The 15,756-nt window shown below is 37.0% G+C and overlaps 1 protein-coding gene across 1 annotated transcript in view; it reads left to right on the forward strand.

Annotated features, from left to right (window-relative positions):
* Positions 1 to 1,014: 1,014 nt before the first annotated feature.
* Positions 1,015 to 15,756, forward strand: part of LOC115626573 (KN motif and ankyrin repeat domain-containing protein 1) — a 40,930-nt gene continuing 26,188 nt past the window's right edge. The window contains exons 1-2 of the mRNA XM_030521972.1: positions 1,015 to 1,091; positions 2,914 to 3,536. Of these exons, the coding sequence (XP_030377832.1) occupies positions 3,535 to 3,536 (2 nt within the window). The 5' untranslated portion in view covers positions 1,015 to 1,091; positions 2,914 to 3,534. The remainder of the gene's footprint in view (positions 1,092 to 2,913; positions 3,537 to 15,756) is intronic.

Here is a 15,756-nt window from a genome sequence, read left to right on the forward strand (position 1 = left end):
AAGTGTCTATTATGATACACAAATGTACATATGCTTTAAATGTTCTTTTCATTTGGCTAAGTAACAAAATCAATTAATTTAGATTCTTTAAGTGCTGATAACAGTATCCAGAAATAACGTACGAAATGAAATAAGGAATGTTTCTGTATAATTTGGAATTATGTACATAGTTTCGATGGTTAATATTATCATTAAAAGGATGCTTACCATAATTATAAGACGCCTAATTATTAAACATTGTAAGCTGCATACCCTTAAGTATAAAATAAATTACTTTTTGATTTTTAAGCAAACAATATTAATATGTCTTATCAATTTGATACAGTTGCAAATAGGCAATAATATGAGCTTTCTTAGTAGAGCTTACGGTACTTTCACAATCTTATACTTTTATACTTTATACTTATAAACCTAAATTATTTTTATTTTTCAAAATTGAAAATAAAATCTTTGAGGTGTCTTATAATTATGGTGAGCACCTATTTATTGTTTTGATGTATGTATTTTGGTATGTATTTGTATATTTTTATTATGACAACTGACCGATTATCGATTTTAAGCGTCATGCGACAATCACGACAAAAAAAAAACCAACAACATTCGCAGCAACAGCTGAGTGTTTAACAGAAGAATTTTTGCAACAGACAATGTTAGCATTAACAGTGCTCTGGCCAGTCTTGGCAACATTCGCAGTCACGTCGCACCTGGCTCTGTCTTTGGTGAGCCTCAATCGGAGCTCAGTTGTTCGTAACGTGTCGGGCGCCCAACAACGTCAATTAAACAAAACAAGATTGTTAAGCACGCGTTTCTATTAGAACTTTGAGGCTTTTAGCAACACGGAAAGAAAGAGAGAGAGAGAGAGAGAGAGTGGGTTGAGAGCATTCAGAGAGTAAGCGGCAACTTTATTTGAATCGTGGCAGCAACAGATCGTCGGTCGGCAGCTGCTGCTGCTTTTGTTGCTGCAGTTTCATTTCGTGCGTGTAGCTTGCAACACATGCGATGCGATTTGGGCGCGTTGCCTGCATTATCAAAAATAACAATAACAACAACAAGTATTGCGTTTTCCGTGCGATTTGTCAAATTGTTATTACGTGAGTGTGCGCGTGTGTGTGGGAAAAAATGCAACAAATTGTCACGCTCATGTTCATTAGCTGGATTTAAACGTTTCGAGTGGTTTTGGTGTTGCATGCTGTTGCGATAGTTCGCATGATCGTTCAGTTGTTGTTTTATTTGTCTGTTTTAATATATATATATTTTTTTTGGTTTTTTGTAATTTTGTAATTGGCGGTAGCTGCTTTTGTTGTTCCTTTACGAGCCGCTGAACAGGTGCGTCAATGCACGAAACGTTAAACCTTTTTAGAAAAAACAAAACTTTAAGTGCAGCAAATAAGTGCGTATAAAAAATAACAACAAAAATGTTGTCAAGTGTTTAGCTATAAAAGCTAAAACAAGTCGAATTTTAACCGTAGTTGCAGACAACCAAGACTGACTGAGAAAACATTAAAAATGCATTAGAGAACAAGCTTTCTAACAAACGCCAAGAGCCAGCGCTCGCTCATCTGCCCACCTTTCCAAGCGGCAACACGACATGTGTTCTATGTGCGTTTGAGCCTTTCATCAGTCGGTCCGTCAGTTAGTCAGCTAGTCAGCCAGTCAGCCAGTCCGTCACTCATTCAGTTTTTATACTGCTTTTGTTAACTACAAATGCACCTGCAATGACTCGTAAAAATGTTCCAGCAATTTGCAGTCAACTGTAAGATGCCTTCCTGCTGTGCCCTGCTGCCTAGGCCTTCACTAAGCCGCTGTCTGTCCAACTGTCTTCCTCAGATTGACTCATTAAATATTTTGCACTAAAAACAACCCACACAGTTTGGCCAGAAAGTGTTTTATATCATGTGCTTTTTCGTACGTATTTTACGACCAAAGCGAGCCAAAAAGAACAGAACCAAGGTAAAGGCACCTGGCACTTTTTGGATAAGCTCTGCCTTTCTGGTGGCCGCGGGGAGGTGCTGTGTTTTTAATTTGTGGTCAAGCATTCGCTATGGACAGTTTAGCCACCAACGCAAATATTTTCTAAGAACGTTTGCTATGAGTATGTGGTCTGTGAGTGGGTTGCCCTGACTGGGCTTACATACTTTTGTGATTGGCTTGACAGTCGAAATATGCTGGCAAAAAAAAAAATTGGAATTCTAACCAAATCAATTTTTACATATTTATATAATTTTATATTAAATTGATGCTATATGTGCTATATATGATGATATAAATAATAAAATACGTTTGATTTCATTTGAGCGTACTTCGACTGGAATGTTCTCGAAGTAGTGAAGCGTATGCTCGTAGTTGAAGGTTGTTGCCATTAAAATGGGGAATTGGATATGCTGGTCCTATTTAAAATCAAAATCTTATGAACTGTGCTTGTTTTTGTAGAATATTTGAAGAAATATTGAGACAAAAAGCAGAGCAAATGAAATATTAAAATTGGTGGCTCTTTCTTTAATACTATTCAACAAAACAGGAGCAGATCATCTTGGCAAAATTTCTAACAGCCTACGAACAGAGTACCACGTTTTTATTTGTACTTGCAAAAATCTCCAAACTGTTATAGAAATTTATCGCAATGACGCTAGTCCATAACTTTGATGTAGTTTGATTTCAAGAAACACTCATTAGAGATAAAACAATGACAATTTTTTTGGTGCCAAATTATTGGATACAATGGCATGGCTGTCAAGGATTGAGAAACTTATTATAATTTATATCAGAGATTGAATTAAAAGAAATGTTCTCATTAAATGCCAATTACGTCATAGCTGCACTTAATGTATTTTAAAAGTTGTACTTGTTATTGAATATAAATGAAGATCTATTAAGTAGATGTGGCCGACTCTAATAGTAGATTACATGCTTAAGTCGCCGTTCAGCTTAAATCCAGACAAATGCTTGTTTGCCAGCGAAAACATCATCAGCGATGTTAGCCAATAACTCAGCAACTAAGCCAACAACTACAACAGCAATGTGCGTACGTGTTATTATAGTGAGCAATAACAACAACAACAACAACAACACCAGCAGCAGCAGCAGCAACATGAACAGGCAGCGAGGTAAATGCAGTCAAGGCGCGCTTAATTAACATGCAACTGGCAACGGCAACAGCAACAAATGCAACAATAACAGCAACAAACACACATCAAAGGTGCAATCACAGATATCAAAGAGTCGCTGCCTGGACTGCAGTTTGCATGTCCCATAGTCCCAATAACAACTAACAACAACAACAACAACAACAGCAACAACATAAGCAGTCGACGACGAGCAGTCTAACGTAGTTTTCCAATCAGTCGGCGGGGCGCAGCAACTGCTGCTAATGATGACGACATGGAGGCTTTGCCCTGCAGCTGCTAATTAAAGTGCAGCACCACACAAATTGGCAAAAGGCAAGAAGAGCAGAAGAATAGCAGCAGCAGCAACAACAACAACCAAACTAGCAGCAACATTCTACAGACCCGGGAACAAGCACAACATATCAGTAAAATGTGAGTAGCAGCTGCCATTTGACTTTCTTTCAGTTATACTTGTATGCGAGCATAGGTATTGTCGTCTCCTACGGCAGCAGTGCGACTTTCTAAGCCAGTTGCCAATTTTGTGCAGTCGCCGCTGTTCAGATTTGGCCATTTCGAGCGCAACAGCAACTGAGTCTGTCGCCAGTTTTGTCGCCAATTGTTTGCCGGTATCTGTGACTGGGTCGCGTGTTTGACACAAATGCCTCGCATAGTTTTGAAGGCGGTTCGGCTGCTCCGCGCATATGGTCAGAACCGGAGTGCTGGCCAGTTGTGGGCTTCCTGCGCTGCGCCGCGCTGCACAGTGCTGATTGTATTTTAATGGCTAGGCTCCCAACTGTATCTGCGAGATGCCATGTACTTGTATTAACGAATCGCCGAAGAACCGGCGGCCAAATGTTGCATGTTGGTCCAAGCAGCTGTGGCGCAGCCCCAAAAACTGAACATACAAAAAAATAATAATAAAAGATAGATATAATAAGCAATATATATGTATAGCGCACGCAATTTTTCGGGAAGCAAGAAACGGAATAATTGCGATGCGTGTCTGTATATCAGCTTTTGTATTCTTCTAAAAAGTGGAGAGTTAATTGTTCGCCGGAAGTAAATCTTTAAATTGAAATACAATGCCATTAGCTGGCCGAACATTTTTTCAGCTCAGATATTATCGATTATTCATGTAAAATTCTTTAACAAACACAACTGCCAAATTCTAGTTTGAAATTGTCCTTTTCTAAATGGTATTGATCTTTTACTTTAATTCTGAAATTTATTTTCGATTGTGGGTTTTTTTTTTATGTAAAAGCTTACCAAGTTAGGACTTACTTAGTAACAGAGTTCTGGCTACTAAGCACATCGGTTGTACAAGGGTGTAAGTCGTGGAGTATTTGTATTCGAAAACATGGCTTGGACTGATAAGTTCCTTTCCAATATACATATATTCTTCATTTGCTGATATTTCATTTTGTGGGGTTGGTAAGTGTTTTTATTTAAATTTGTAATTATTGTCTTGACATGAAATTGAGTTGTATTCAATTGACAAAATAATGTAACATTCAGGGATAATGCTGGTGGCTTAATATATCTTGGTTCCGAGCTCCGAAGCTATATTTTAAATTTAACATCATTATTTTTTTAATTTATTTTGCTTTATTTTATTCATCTGAGATATAAATATGTACATATTTGCAAGTGTATAGTGTAGCTTAAGTCTATTATCAATTGTAAAAGAAAAAAACTGGCAAAGAAACCCTTAATTATAATGCACGCAAGTAATGCAATATCTGTGTATCGTTTATATAGAATAATAGAGTAATTCACATTATTTATAGTTTTACTAATGTGCTCTGAAAAAAGATGCATTTTATCAAAATGAACGCCCATATAGCGAACGCAACTATCCCATTTTATATGTGTTGACAATTACATTATATATTAAAAATTGTTAACAATAAACATTCCTGTGCTGGAATGGACAGAACAAATTAAAAAGATATGTGATCAAAAATAGTTGCATTGTTTTTTAGTGACGTGTGTTGGGTTCGCCATTCGGCGATTTGTCTTTTATGCATTTAAAGAGCTGCTTTAAAAGTGCTTGGCATAGTTTCGCTAATGCAACTGAACAATTGAAAAGTATCTTTTGTAAGCTGCAATCAACAGTCCGACCGCCTGAGTTCGTGTGTTGCACGGCTCTTAATAGGCTTAAGAGGGTTGGGTAATGCAGTAGACCCGCGGCGGGTCTTTGAGATTGCTCGCCGAGCGGCGTTCGTCGTGAATTGCGTTAGCTTTGAAGAAACAATTTGCCACGCCCTGCCCCTGCCCCTGCCCCTGCCCAACGCTGCCGGCAATATTAATAACAAAATAACAAAATAACGAGTAACGAATAACGAACGTGTGCAACCGAATTAGCCAACAGGCAGTGCCAACAACAATCTGCGACCCTCGCGCTTTTGACTTCACTGAACTTGACTGGCAAAGTAAATAAGCCAGCCAGCCAGCTAGCCGGACAGCCAATAAATGTCCAACAGTGCACAAAGGCCATAATAATAAACTTAAATAGACATACATAATAAAGAGGCAGTCACACACACACACACTCACAAAAAGCTGAAAACTTTAAACTTATTGCCAACAAATTTGTGCGCTAGTCAGGCAGCAAAAAAGAAAAAACATGAAAAAAAACCAACCATGCTAAAGTTTTTATGCAGTCTGTTGTTAGTGTTGTTAGTTTTGTTGTAGCTATATTATTTTTTAGTGGCAGTCATTAGCCAAGTTATGAACGCCAGTGCGGGTACACAGTAGCAATGACCACGCAGACACTGGCAGCTAAAAATATTTGCATAACATTTAAAAGTGAAGTATGTCGTTGTGATTTTTCCGATTGCTAAAGTAAAACAAATATTGTTACACTAAAAGTTTAAATGAAATATTGAGCAGACGAGCTGGCCAGAGAAACTGGAAACTGTGGACGAGTATCATCCTAACAGCATTATTAACCTAGCCTAACCTATACTCCATACCCAGAAGGTCGTACCACACGAAGCATATATAGTCTTGAAACAGAAGACAAGCGCAGTCGATATAGATTTGCCGGTTGGTCCTACGCAAGGATCTAAAATATTTATTTTCAATATTTCCTTTCTTTTCTTCCCCCACTTTATGGCTTTGAAGAGTCAACAGCAAAGAAGTTTGTTGTACTTGTACTTGGATTTAATGAGGTTAGATTATACCCATGGACCGCCATTGGTCTAGGGACCGAGTTGGTCCTTAGTGTCGCTGGGTATTGGATATCAGTTCGAAGAGGTTTGGTTTAATGTTTTGAAAATGCCGCACTACTGGCAAGTACAAGTAGTATTTCAATCTAGTTCCTTTAGTTTTCTGCATCTGTTGTCTTAGCAGTGAACTGCGAGAGGTCCTGTTATTCCTTTTCTGCAGTTCCTGAAGGTATTAGGAGAATCCGAATAATATAATTTACATGATATGCTTGCAAAACTTGTAAAATTTGCAGGCAAAGGACTAAGCTACATTAAATATAAATTCTAAGCATTTTATAACAAGTAAGCATAACAATTTTTAGTTTAATTGACATTTAAAAATTCATTAATTACACTTAATTTGTGATTTTCTTGTCTCAATATAAATATCAATGCTATTAAATAAATAAATTTACAAGAGAAGGAAGTTTTGCAGCTCGATTTGATTTGCGTGCGTTTTAGATGCGTTTTTCTTGCGTTTTTAGCGCGTTTTTAAAAAAGGTGCCGATTTTGTTTGTGGTTTGCAAGTGTCTTTAAGCTAATCATGGGGCACACGTTTCGTTAATCGATTATATGAAATCTAAGCTTTACTAATGCGCTGTGTGGTTTGTTAATATTGCTACAACAACAACAACAACAACCACAACACCAACAATAGCTATCATTTAAAAAGCCAAACCACAAAGCTGCACAAGTCGTGTCAAAAATTGCTTTGTATTTTGTCTCTTATTTCTTTTTTTGTGTGTGTAGCGATTTGTTTGAGTTGTGCCGCCGAACTGAAAAACTTTGGAGATGCTGCGCCATGGCTTTGCCGCTTTCGGTACGCCTATGTGGTGGCTTGGCATTTTGGCCAGTCACGCTGCAAGTTATTTGCGCCATCGCGTCGTGCCCAAAAGTTCTCCCTCTCTCTGTTATTATTGAAACTGCTTGGGCTGCACTTTCGTCTGAGACTGCGACTGGGACTGGGACTGGGACCGGGTCTGGGTCTGGGACTGGGACTGTAACCTGAGCTTTGATTTATGCAGTTTTCAACGAAAATTGTTGCATTTCATTTTTTTTTCTGCTGTTGTTCTTCTTGCCTTCGTCTTTGGTTAACCGGCTGGGCTTTGTGTTTATAAAATATATTGTCAAGAAAAAAAAAAAACACAACACATTTTTTGGGCTTAGCTCAATGCGTTTAACGGTGAGTGCACTTTTACACACTTGTTGTTGAATTTTGATATGTGGTGGGAAAGTTGTTAAATTGGTCTGGGTGGCATATATTTCTTTTGGCAGCTGCTTACGCTTTAATAAGGTGAGATCTCACATCTCGTCTCTTTCGACTCAATCTAAATCTACAGATAAGTAATTTTTATTGACATTTTTACTAACCTTTTTTTTAATGAGATTTACAGGCTTTAGTATACACTCTTATTGCAATTTGTCGAAAGTAAAAATTGATTTTCAATACATGTTTTTGAGTTATGTCTAAAGCAAATAGTTTATCATTGCTTTTCAATTACTTGTATACTATAGCGTCCAGAAAAAATACTGATTGCAAGAATATATTTGGAAATATATTTATCAAAACCTATTTACTTACATTCGACAGTTCGTTTCAAATTAAGAATAATTCAATTTAAACGAATTTAATAAATGGGCTACATATGAATATTTATTCCTATTCGTCCATTACGGAGCTCAGGGACGATCGGTTTCAGTTTTGGTAGTGATTTGGGATGCATATTATATCCTAGCATTGGTGCTGCCAGTTCTCCTTCAGGTGGGAAAAGTTTCGACAGTATTTCTTCTGCTCAGATGGTAAGGCTTATCCGCCTTTTCACCTCGTTGGTGAAAGTAAAGGCAGATGATTCTAAAGTTTTGGAGGAGTGTCTAAAACTTACAAATATCCAATGCTCTAAACTATTTAAAAAATGTTCTTAACTATACGAGTAGCAGCAGCACGACTCCCATTTGTGTGTCATTCGAAAACAACAACGATCGTCTCGAATACATGCACCATACATAAGCTAATTAAATTGTTTATTCAAATTGTAATGCTAATTAAATGTTTGCTTGTAAAAACAATTATCAATTGTACACTTTACTGCGCTGTTTACACAATTGCCGCCTTATAAGTATAAGCGATCGAGCAGCGATCGGCAATCGACTTGGTGGCCCATCATCGTCGCTGCCGATAGCTGACTGAACTCTAAGTAGCCCAGTGCCAGTCTGTGAAATAATTCTTCATTAATATTGACTTCGTTTGTTGTTTAGAGATGTTGCGTATTGATTTCTATATTTGTTTATAATTTATGTAAATATTTTCTACGTATGCATACTCAATAATTTCGGCGAACTGTTAATGAGGCAACTAAAATTTCATGCTGCGTGTGTGTGAGACTGGAAGTCAATTTTGTCACGACCTGGTCTAGGCGTAGATACAAATTAACTTCAAGCTGTTGGCAGTTGTGGCATTTGGTAAGCCGGTTCCATCTTGACTGCTATACTCGTAATTCGATAAACAAGTTTTATCGCAGCCATCGGATTTCACGGCTTTTAATTATGCGTTAGCCGATTCTGCACATTTCAAGAGTAATTCTCTCTCACATAATGCTAAAATAAATGGCTGCAATTATTTATGCGTCACACCCAATCGATTGTCATGAATTATATGTAGTTGCCGCCTGAAGCCCTGGAGCAGTGCGGCTCCATGAAATTCATCAACACAAATGTTTTATTGATGCGTTGTAATTTTTTATCGTTTTTAAAAAAAAAAACGTTTCGAGCTTTGTTGTAAATGATTTATATATACTTGTATGCATATATATCTGATATTGGCATAGCCAGCGGCAACGCGCTGCTAATTTTCTACAACTTTTGATCTTTGTCTGACCATTAAAAAGTTTTGTAGCGGTCTCTATTATTCTCAGAAGCCCTGCTGAGTTTTTATACTACTGTTTAGGTAGCCCGTCGATTCTGATTGAATTCCCAAGATTTCGCAGCACATTTATTAAAGAATTAACTCGGGGAGTGCATTTCTTCAGAGAGAAAGTTTATTGTGACAACTCAAAGTCATTTAATAATGCGGTTTTTCTATGGATGATTAATTGAAGTTTGAAGACGACTTCGATGTATGTATGTTCAGTTATTGAGGTTAGCATTCGCTGTTATAATGGATATTTAGGTCAGAAATTTATGAAGCGGAGAACTGAAATCTATGTATAGAGTTTAGGGCAGTGTTTGATAAATATGGGAAAGAAGAATGGTATTTATTTTATTTATTTTTGTGCATACTGAAACCCAATTCTTGCATTTCCTTTTGCACTACTAGAACCTACAACTAACCACAAAAAAAAGTCAGTCATTTATTTTTATATTTATTTGATTAATTTTAACGACTAAGAAAGCTGTCGATGAAAATAAAAATCAATAGAATAGACAATTTAAACTAACGACATGGTGGGGAGATTTTATTTGTTCTATAGTGCCTTACTATAATCTAAATCGATGTACTATATCATATAGCTATCGCAAGACTGATCATCAGGATAACTTTTTGTCTATATTAGATACTAGCGTCCTGCCTCTGCTTCGCACGGGTAGTTTTCAAAAATTTTAAATATTATACATTTTATAACACACACACTCTCAACACACATACACTAGGAAGGGGTGAAATTTATTTTAATGATTTTGTGTTCGTTTTTAGATTTTTATGTTATTCTTTATTAGGTAAGAAGTTCTCTGTAAAAGATAGTTGATGTTTTATTTAGTGGTAGCAAAATAAATTGATTTTCAGCAGCTACGACCCGTGATAATAATAAATATGATAATATAAATGATAATATATAATATAGCCCATGTTCACCGTCGATAGTGTAGCTTCCGAACAGTGAAAGAATCCATTAAATCGGTCCAGTAGATTCGGAGCCTTTTCACTTCAAACAAACAAACAAACAAACAAACAAACAATCAAATCTTTCCTCTTTAAAATATTAGTATAGATTTCCAAAAGTTATTTTATAGGTATTTTAGGTTTACAAAATGCTGAATTCTTTAATACAGAAACTTCTTCAGAGCAAGCCTTGCAGAACGTAAAAATAAGCCCAAATTCCCAAAATGTAAATTAAAATTGTTCTGGTTTTAGCAACATTTTTAATACATTAAGAGGCTAAATATATTAAAGATGCTTTATACAGTTATGTAAGGTCTATTTTCTCCATCCGTCAATGTCATTTGGGGCGTCGAAGACTCATCTTCTTGATTGAGTTCTCACTTCTGACTGACTGACCAAAAAGAACCGAATCTATGTTTGTTATTCTAGGCATATTGTTTATAAACAGCGCAGAGGATGGGCATAGGAAGTGTGAAACGTATGTCTCCAACGCCTCTCGTGGCATATATTTTTTTTTGGGTCATTTCAATCAGCACCTGTCACACGAGCCCTGCGCGTTGGCGTGTGAAAGAAACTGAAATGTGTCTAGACCCCATATACTATACTCTTGGATGCCTGGCAAGCTAAATTTCTCGCTCACACGGTTGTTCAGAAATCAATTAAAACAACAAGACCGAGAAGAAGAATAGCAATAACAACAACAATTGCAAGCAAATTATTGGCCAATGCCGCAGGCAATTATCACAAAATTGTTCCTAGAACTTCAAGTGTCTAACACTTTCGCTCGTAGCTCAAATCGGCGATTAAAGAAATTGTTTTTTCTTCTTCGTTTAGTTAGGTTTTGTTTTTTTCTTTTTTTTTTGGTTTATAGAGGAGGCAGTAAGGCGGCTCGTGCAAAAATTATGCGACTTGGCGCAGTTTATGACAGGCTAACAAATTTTTGCGGCCGCCCCATGCGGCTTCGTCGGTTGCAGGCCAAGCAAAAGATATACACGGTCCGATAAAAACAACGCCGGCGGCAGTTACCATGTTATTGTTGTTGCTGTTTGTTGTTGTTGCGATCAAGGCCGGCTACAGCCGATCGTATGCGAAGTTGTTGTCTATGTTGTCTGTGGCAAGGCGAAGACTTATGACTGCCAAAAGCTATGAAGCGCATAATCGAAAACAGAATGCACGCGCGCGTGCGCTGAAGCCTGACGTCGATGCCGTCGTAAATTATGATATAGCAGGCACTATTTCAGATACACATACATGCATACATATACATATTCAGATATAGGATGCATGCAAGTCGACTATAAATATAGTTTTTGAGTTGATTATAAGTCTGTAGCCAGTGGCCAACGACTTGGCAATATACGATCATGTTTGTACGTATAGTTTAGGGGGTTGATCACACTTTAAGATCAGGAATGTCTTTACAGGTCAAGCATACGCGCACACCCCCACATTATGGCGGACGACGCAATCTGTTAGCTATTTCAATGTCCAAACTAAGGCTATCGAACGTATCTCAAATTGTAAATCAAAGCAAAGTCAACTCGGTGGATTGCATCATCATCATTCTCATTATCATCATTGTCATCATCATTGCGATCACCATCACCACGATCGTCAACGTCAGACAAACATTTTGCACTGGACCACACGAGTGGACGGCACTAAGTGGGGAAATCGATTGCCCGGGCGCAGCTCTAGCCACATTCAAGCCTGACATTTTGCTAACATTTTGCCATGGGGCGTAGACATAAAAGTAATTTGCATATGCCAGCGACGATGCTGACGCTGCTGACGAGCCGTCGCTAATGAAAAGCGCGCTTTAAATGCCAAGCAAATGCAGCAAACGCTTTATCAAGCATAGCTCAAGCGCCCCACAGTCCCCCTCTCCCTCTCCCTCTCCCTCACCTCACCCTCGCCCAACTCATATTGCAAAGCTTAGGTTGTATATTAGCTGGAGGGTCGTTTTTCGCTGACATGCCCTACAGAGAGTATCATAACTACCTTTGGCATTATGCCTGCAACCTATGGATAGGATATTAGATATATTACAAGAATATGCGCTATGTCGGTATAGTGTCAAACCTGCCTATAAATGGATCCACATTACACAAGTTACGTAGCCTATTCAAATATTTATTTAAAAGTGTAAGCCATCTCCCTTAAAAACTATAATTGCTCCCACGTTCATTTACTTTAATTGTGGAACTCCATTGAATTATATACACCTAATTCCAGAAAAAGTCGAGTAAAAAAACCGTGTAAAAAAAGACATTGATCATATTTTGAATCGTGCTAAATGGAATAAACTCGTGCAAACATATACAATTTTTTAATTATTTCAAATCGTGTTAAGTCAAAACCGTATAAAAAAAAAACAGCGTAAATACAGAATTAGGTGTAGTAAACGTATTGTGTGTTTAGATCATGAAATAACATATAACAATTCGAAATAGCTATCAAGAAACTTAAACGAAGTAATTGGCTTGAAATTCTATATATTTTTAGCTTCTCAATCAAAAGGAAATTAGTTTCTTGTGAATGCGAAATAAATTATTTATTCTGGTTATAAATAATCAGTATTAATCAGTGAGGTAATTGGTTGAAAGACTAACAAGATTAACAATATAGTATACAAAGATCTCTTAAAAAAGATACCTATTTAAATATAATGTTATCTTCAACAAATAACTAGATCTAATAAAATATGAACAATATAACTCATGAATATATATTTCCTTTTACGCAATGTTTAAATTGTTCATCAAAAAGATACACGAGCTTTAAAAATTTATATTTATCACCAATTTATATACAAGTTTTGAATCACCATTTATAAAGGCAAGGACTTGTAATAGACTTCGAATGGATCATGCACTTCGCCAGTGATGGGTATATATTTTTTTTTCTAATTTAAACGATTCTCATTCGCGACTAAATTCAATTTATATTGCCGTATCTCAGTTCAAGTATCTCTGAGATGTTAAGACAATATGCTTGCACCTTCTAAAGATGCATACGAGTACAGATCCATATAAAGTGGGCTCCAAAATATATTTCGAAGAGCATTAAAACTGCTGTTCGTGTTTCCATACAAGTATTTCTTGTTGGCTATCTTACAATACTTGAAATGTATTGAATGCTTGCATTGATCTCTGGCCATCGATAGCTTTTCGCAACCTGGGCGTTCACACTTTTATAATTGAATTTCAAATACTTAGTTGCTGGCGTTTTGGTGAAAGCGGCCCACAAATTTTAGATTGCAGTACAAAGGCCATGCCGCCTAGTGCAAATAATTTTAGTTTGTAACTGGTTTGCCATTCAATTTATGAGCAGGTCGTGTGCGCATAAACAAAACTCATAAAATCAAAACAAAAATTGAAAAACCACTTTAGTGATTTTGAGTTATTGTATTTATTTTTGTGCTGCGCAGTTTCTATGCTAACCTGAGAGCAGGCAGGTGGCAAACGAAACGCTTCTAATGACGCAAAGTTATGCAAATTTATAAGTCTTTGCGGGTAACTGGGAGCCAGGTGGAGGGGAAGGGAGTGCGACTTTGCACGTTTTGGTGACAGAACTCAAAAAGTGTCGGTCTTGTTCAGAAGAACTTTTTTGGCGCTGATATTTGTGTCATATGCAAACGAGTCTGAAAATCAAAAAACAACATGAGACAGAAACACGAAACGGCCAAAAAGTGACGTTGTCTGAAGTGTAAATAATGAGCATAAGTTACAACTTGTTGACAATTCGTTGCTTGAGTAGTCAAATATTAAGCAAAGCTGAAGTGAAGGTGTTAATGTTGAAAGCAAAATATTCAGTTTTCATGATCACCACAATTCTAAGAATACACTTCATTTTAGAAATCATGATTTGTAATATACAAGTAATAGAATACACAGATTCTAAGTATTCTATTTAAATATTTAATTGAAAGTATAGCAGCAAAACGAATATGTAGTTTATAATCAATCAAATCAGATATGTGGCAAAATGTTAATCCTAAATAGAGACAAGCAGTCACCAAATTCATACCTCAACTTAATCGAGTTTTAGAAAATCACTCTGTCTTTTGTTTTTGCCTCATAAAAAGGAAACATTACCACAACAAAGGCTGCGATTTTCATTACAAAAATTAAGCCATTTTTTAGCACCTCAAATAACACTTTAAACACACACATGTTTATATAATTACGCACATATATGTATGTACATACGCACGTGTGTATGTATGTATTTATGTAAGTAAGTGATATCTTTATAGGAGTACAGTGAAAACTGTCTTGGCCGGACACTCACGGTTGGCCAATTTTTGTCCGCCCAAGCGGAGTGTCCGCTTAAGGGGATACTTAAATACTTTATATACCGATCGAATGTTTTAGAAAAAGTGTCCGCCGATGAGTGTCCGTTAAGGGGGTTTTCACTGTATTTGCGACAATGACCAAACTTCAATGCCGCTTTTAAAGTGCCAACGAAATTTTTTGTTATACAAATTATAATTTGACATTAAGCCGCACTCGGACCACAAGCTGACGAGTCATTCGACGGGTCCGGTACGGATACAATAGATAGCTGGGCAACAACAGCAAACAATAATGGCAAGTAGCAAGTGGCTGCCACAATTGCCTCTTATACTTAGATATGTACATATGTAGGTATGTATGTGTATTTTCTTGCTCTAAGCCAAGCAGCGGAAGTTGTCTACATTATTTTGTTGTTGTTGTTGTTGTTGCTGCTGTTGTTACCCCACAAGGCTGCTGGGCGCTTTGTCGCTGATTTCATTCATCTCCGACTTACTCACCGACCGTTCGGCACTTGACTTAAATTACTTGAAAAAAAAAAAAAAAAAATTGCACACAAAAGCAACGGGAGGTGCTGAAAAGGCTGAAGAGTAAGAAAAAAAAAATAGTAGGAAAAAATAACAACGACAGCTGCTATGTCGTCTGCTGCATGCGAAATTAGTTGGCTGTTGCTGTGATGTGTGATTGGCAGTTCGAATGTAGTCGATGACAGCATTGCGACCAGAACTTTGGACATGTCCCGCCTTTCCCTGCCCTGTTAGAAGCACTAGACCTTTTGCATACTTTCTCTCGAAAGTTCAATGCTTCACGCCTTGAAAGTTTCCTAGTGCTACTATTTTTAGATACATGTATGTAACATTTCCATTTCCATTTAGAACTCCACATAACATTTCCACTTTCCGCTCTTTCTAGGCAACCATTTCTATACCCTATACCCGTAGGCTGAAAGATGTGGTCGTTTATAACTTTCAGAACTTTTGAGCTATTGCAGTTAGGTATAGCATACTTGATATATATACTCTTGACATATCAAGATTATTTAATTCCACACATATTTAATATGAACTTATTACTCTACTACATTGCACACACTTTTTATGTGGAATGCATTTTATTTACTTCGATATTTTTGTGACAATCTTTTAGTTTCTTTATAATGTCTCACACTATCAATCAGTGCTCTACATCTTATTTCTATAGCTTTTTTGTTGATCATGATATTCTAACCAAACTTAGTGTGTCACCAAATTCAGAAATTTAGCAAAAATTAC

Source organism: Scaptodrosophila lebanonensis, unplaced genomic scaffold (assembly GCF_003285725.1).
Source record: "Scaptodrosophila lebanonensis strain 11010-0011.00,11010-0021.00 unplaced genomic scaffold, SlebRS2 tig00000001-arrow-pilon, whole genome shotgun sequence".
NCBI classification, from domain to species: domain Eukaryota; kingdom Metazoa; phylum Arthropoda; class Insecta; order Diptera; family Drosophilidae; genus Scaptodrosophila; species Scaptodrosophila lebanonensis.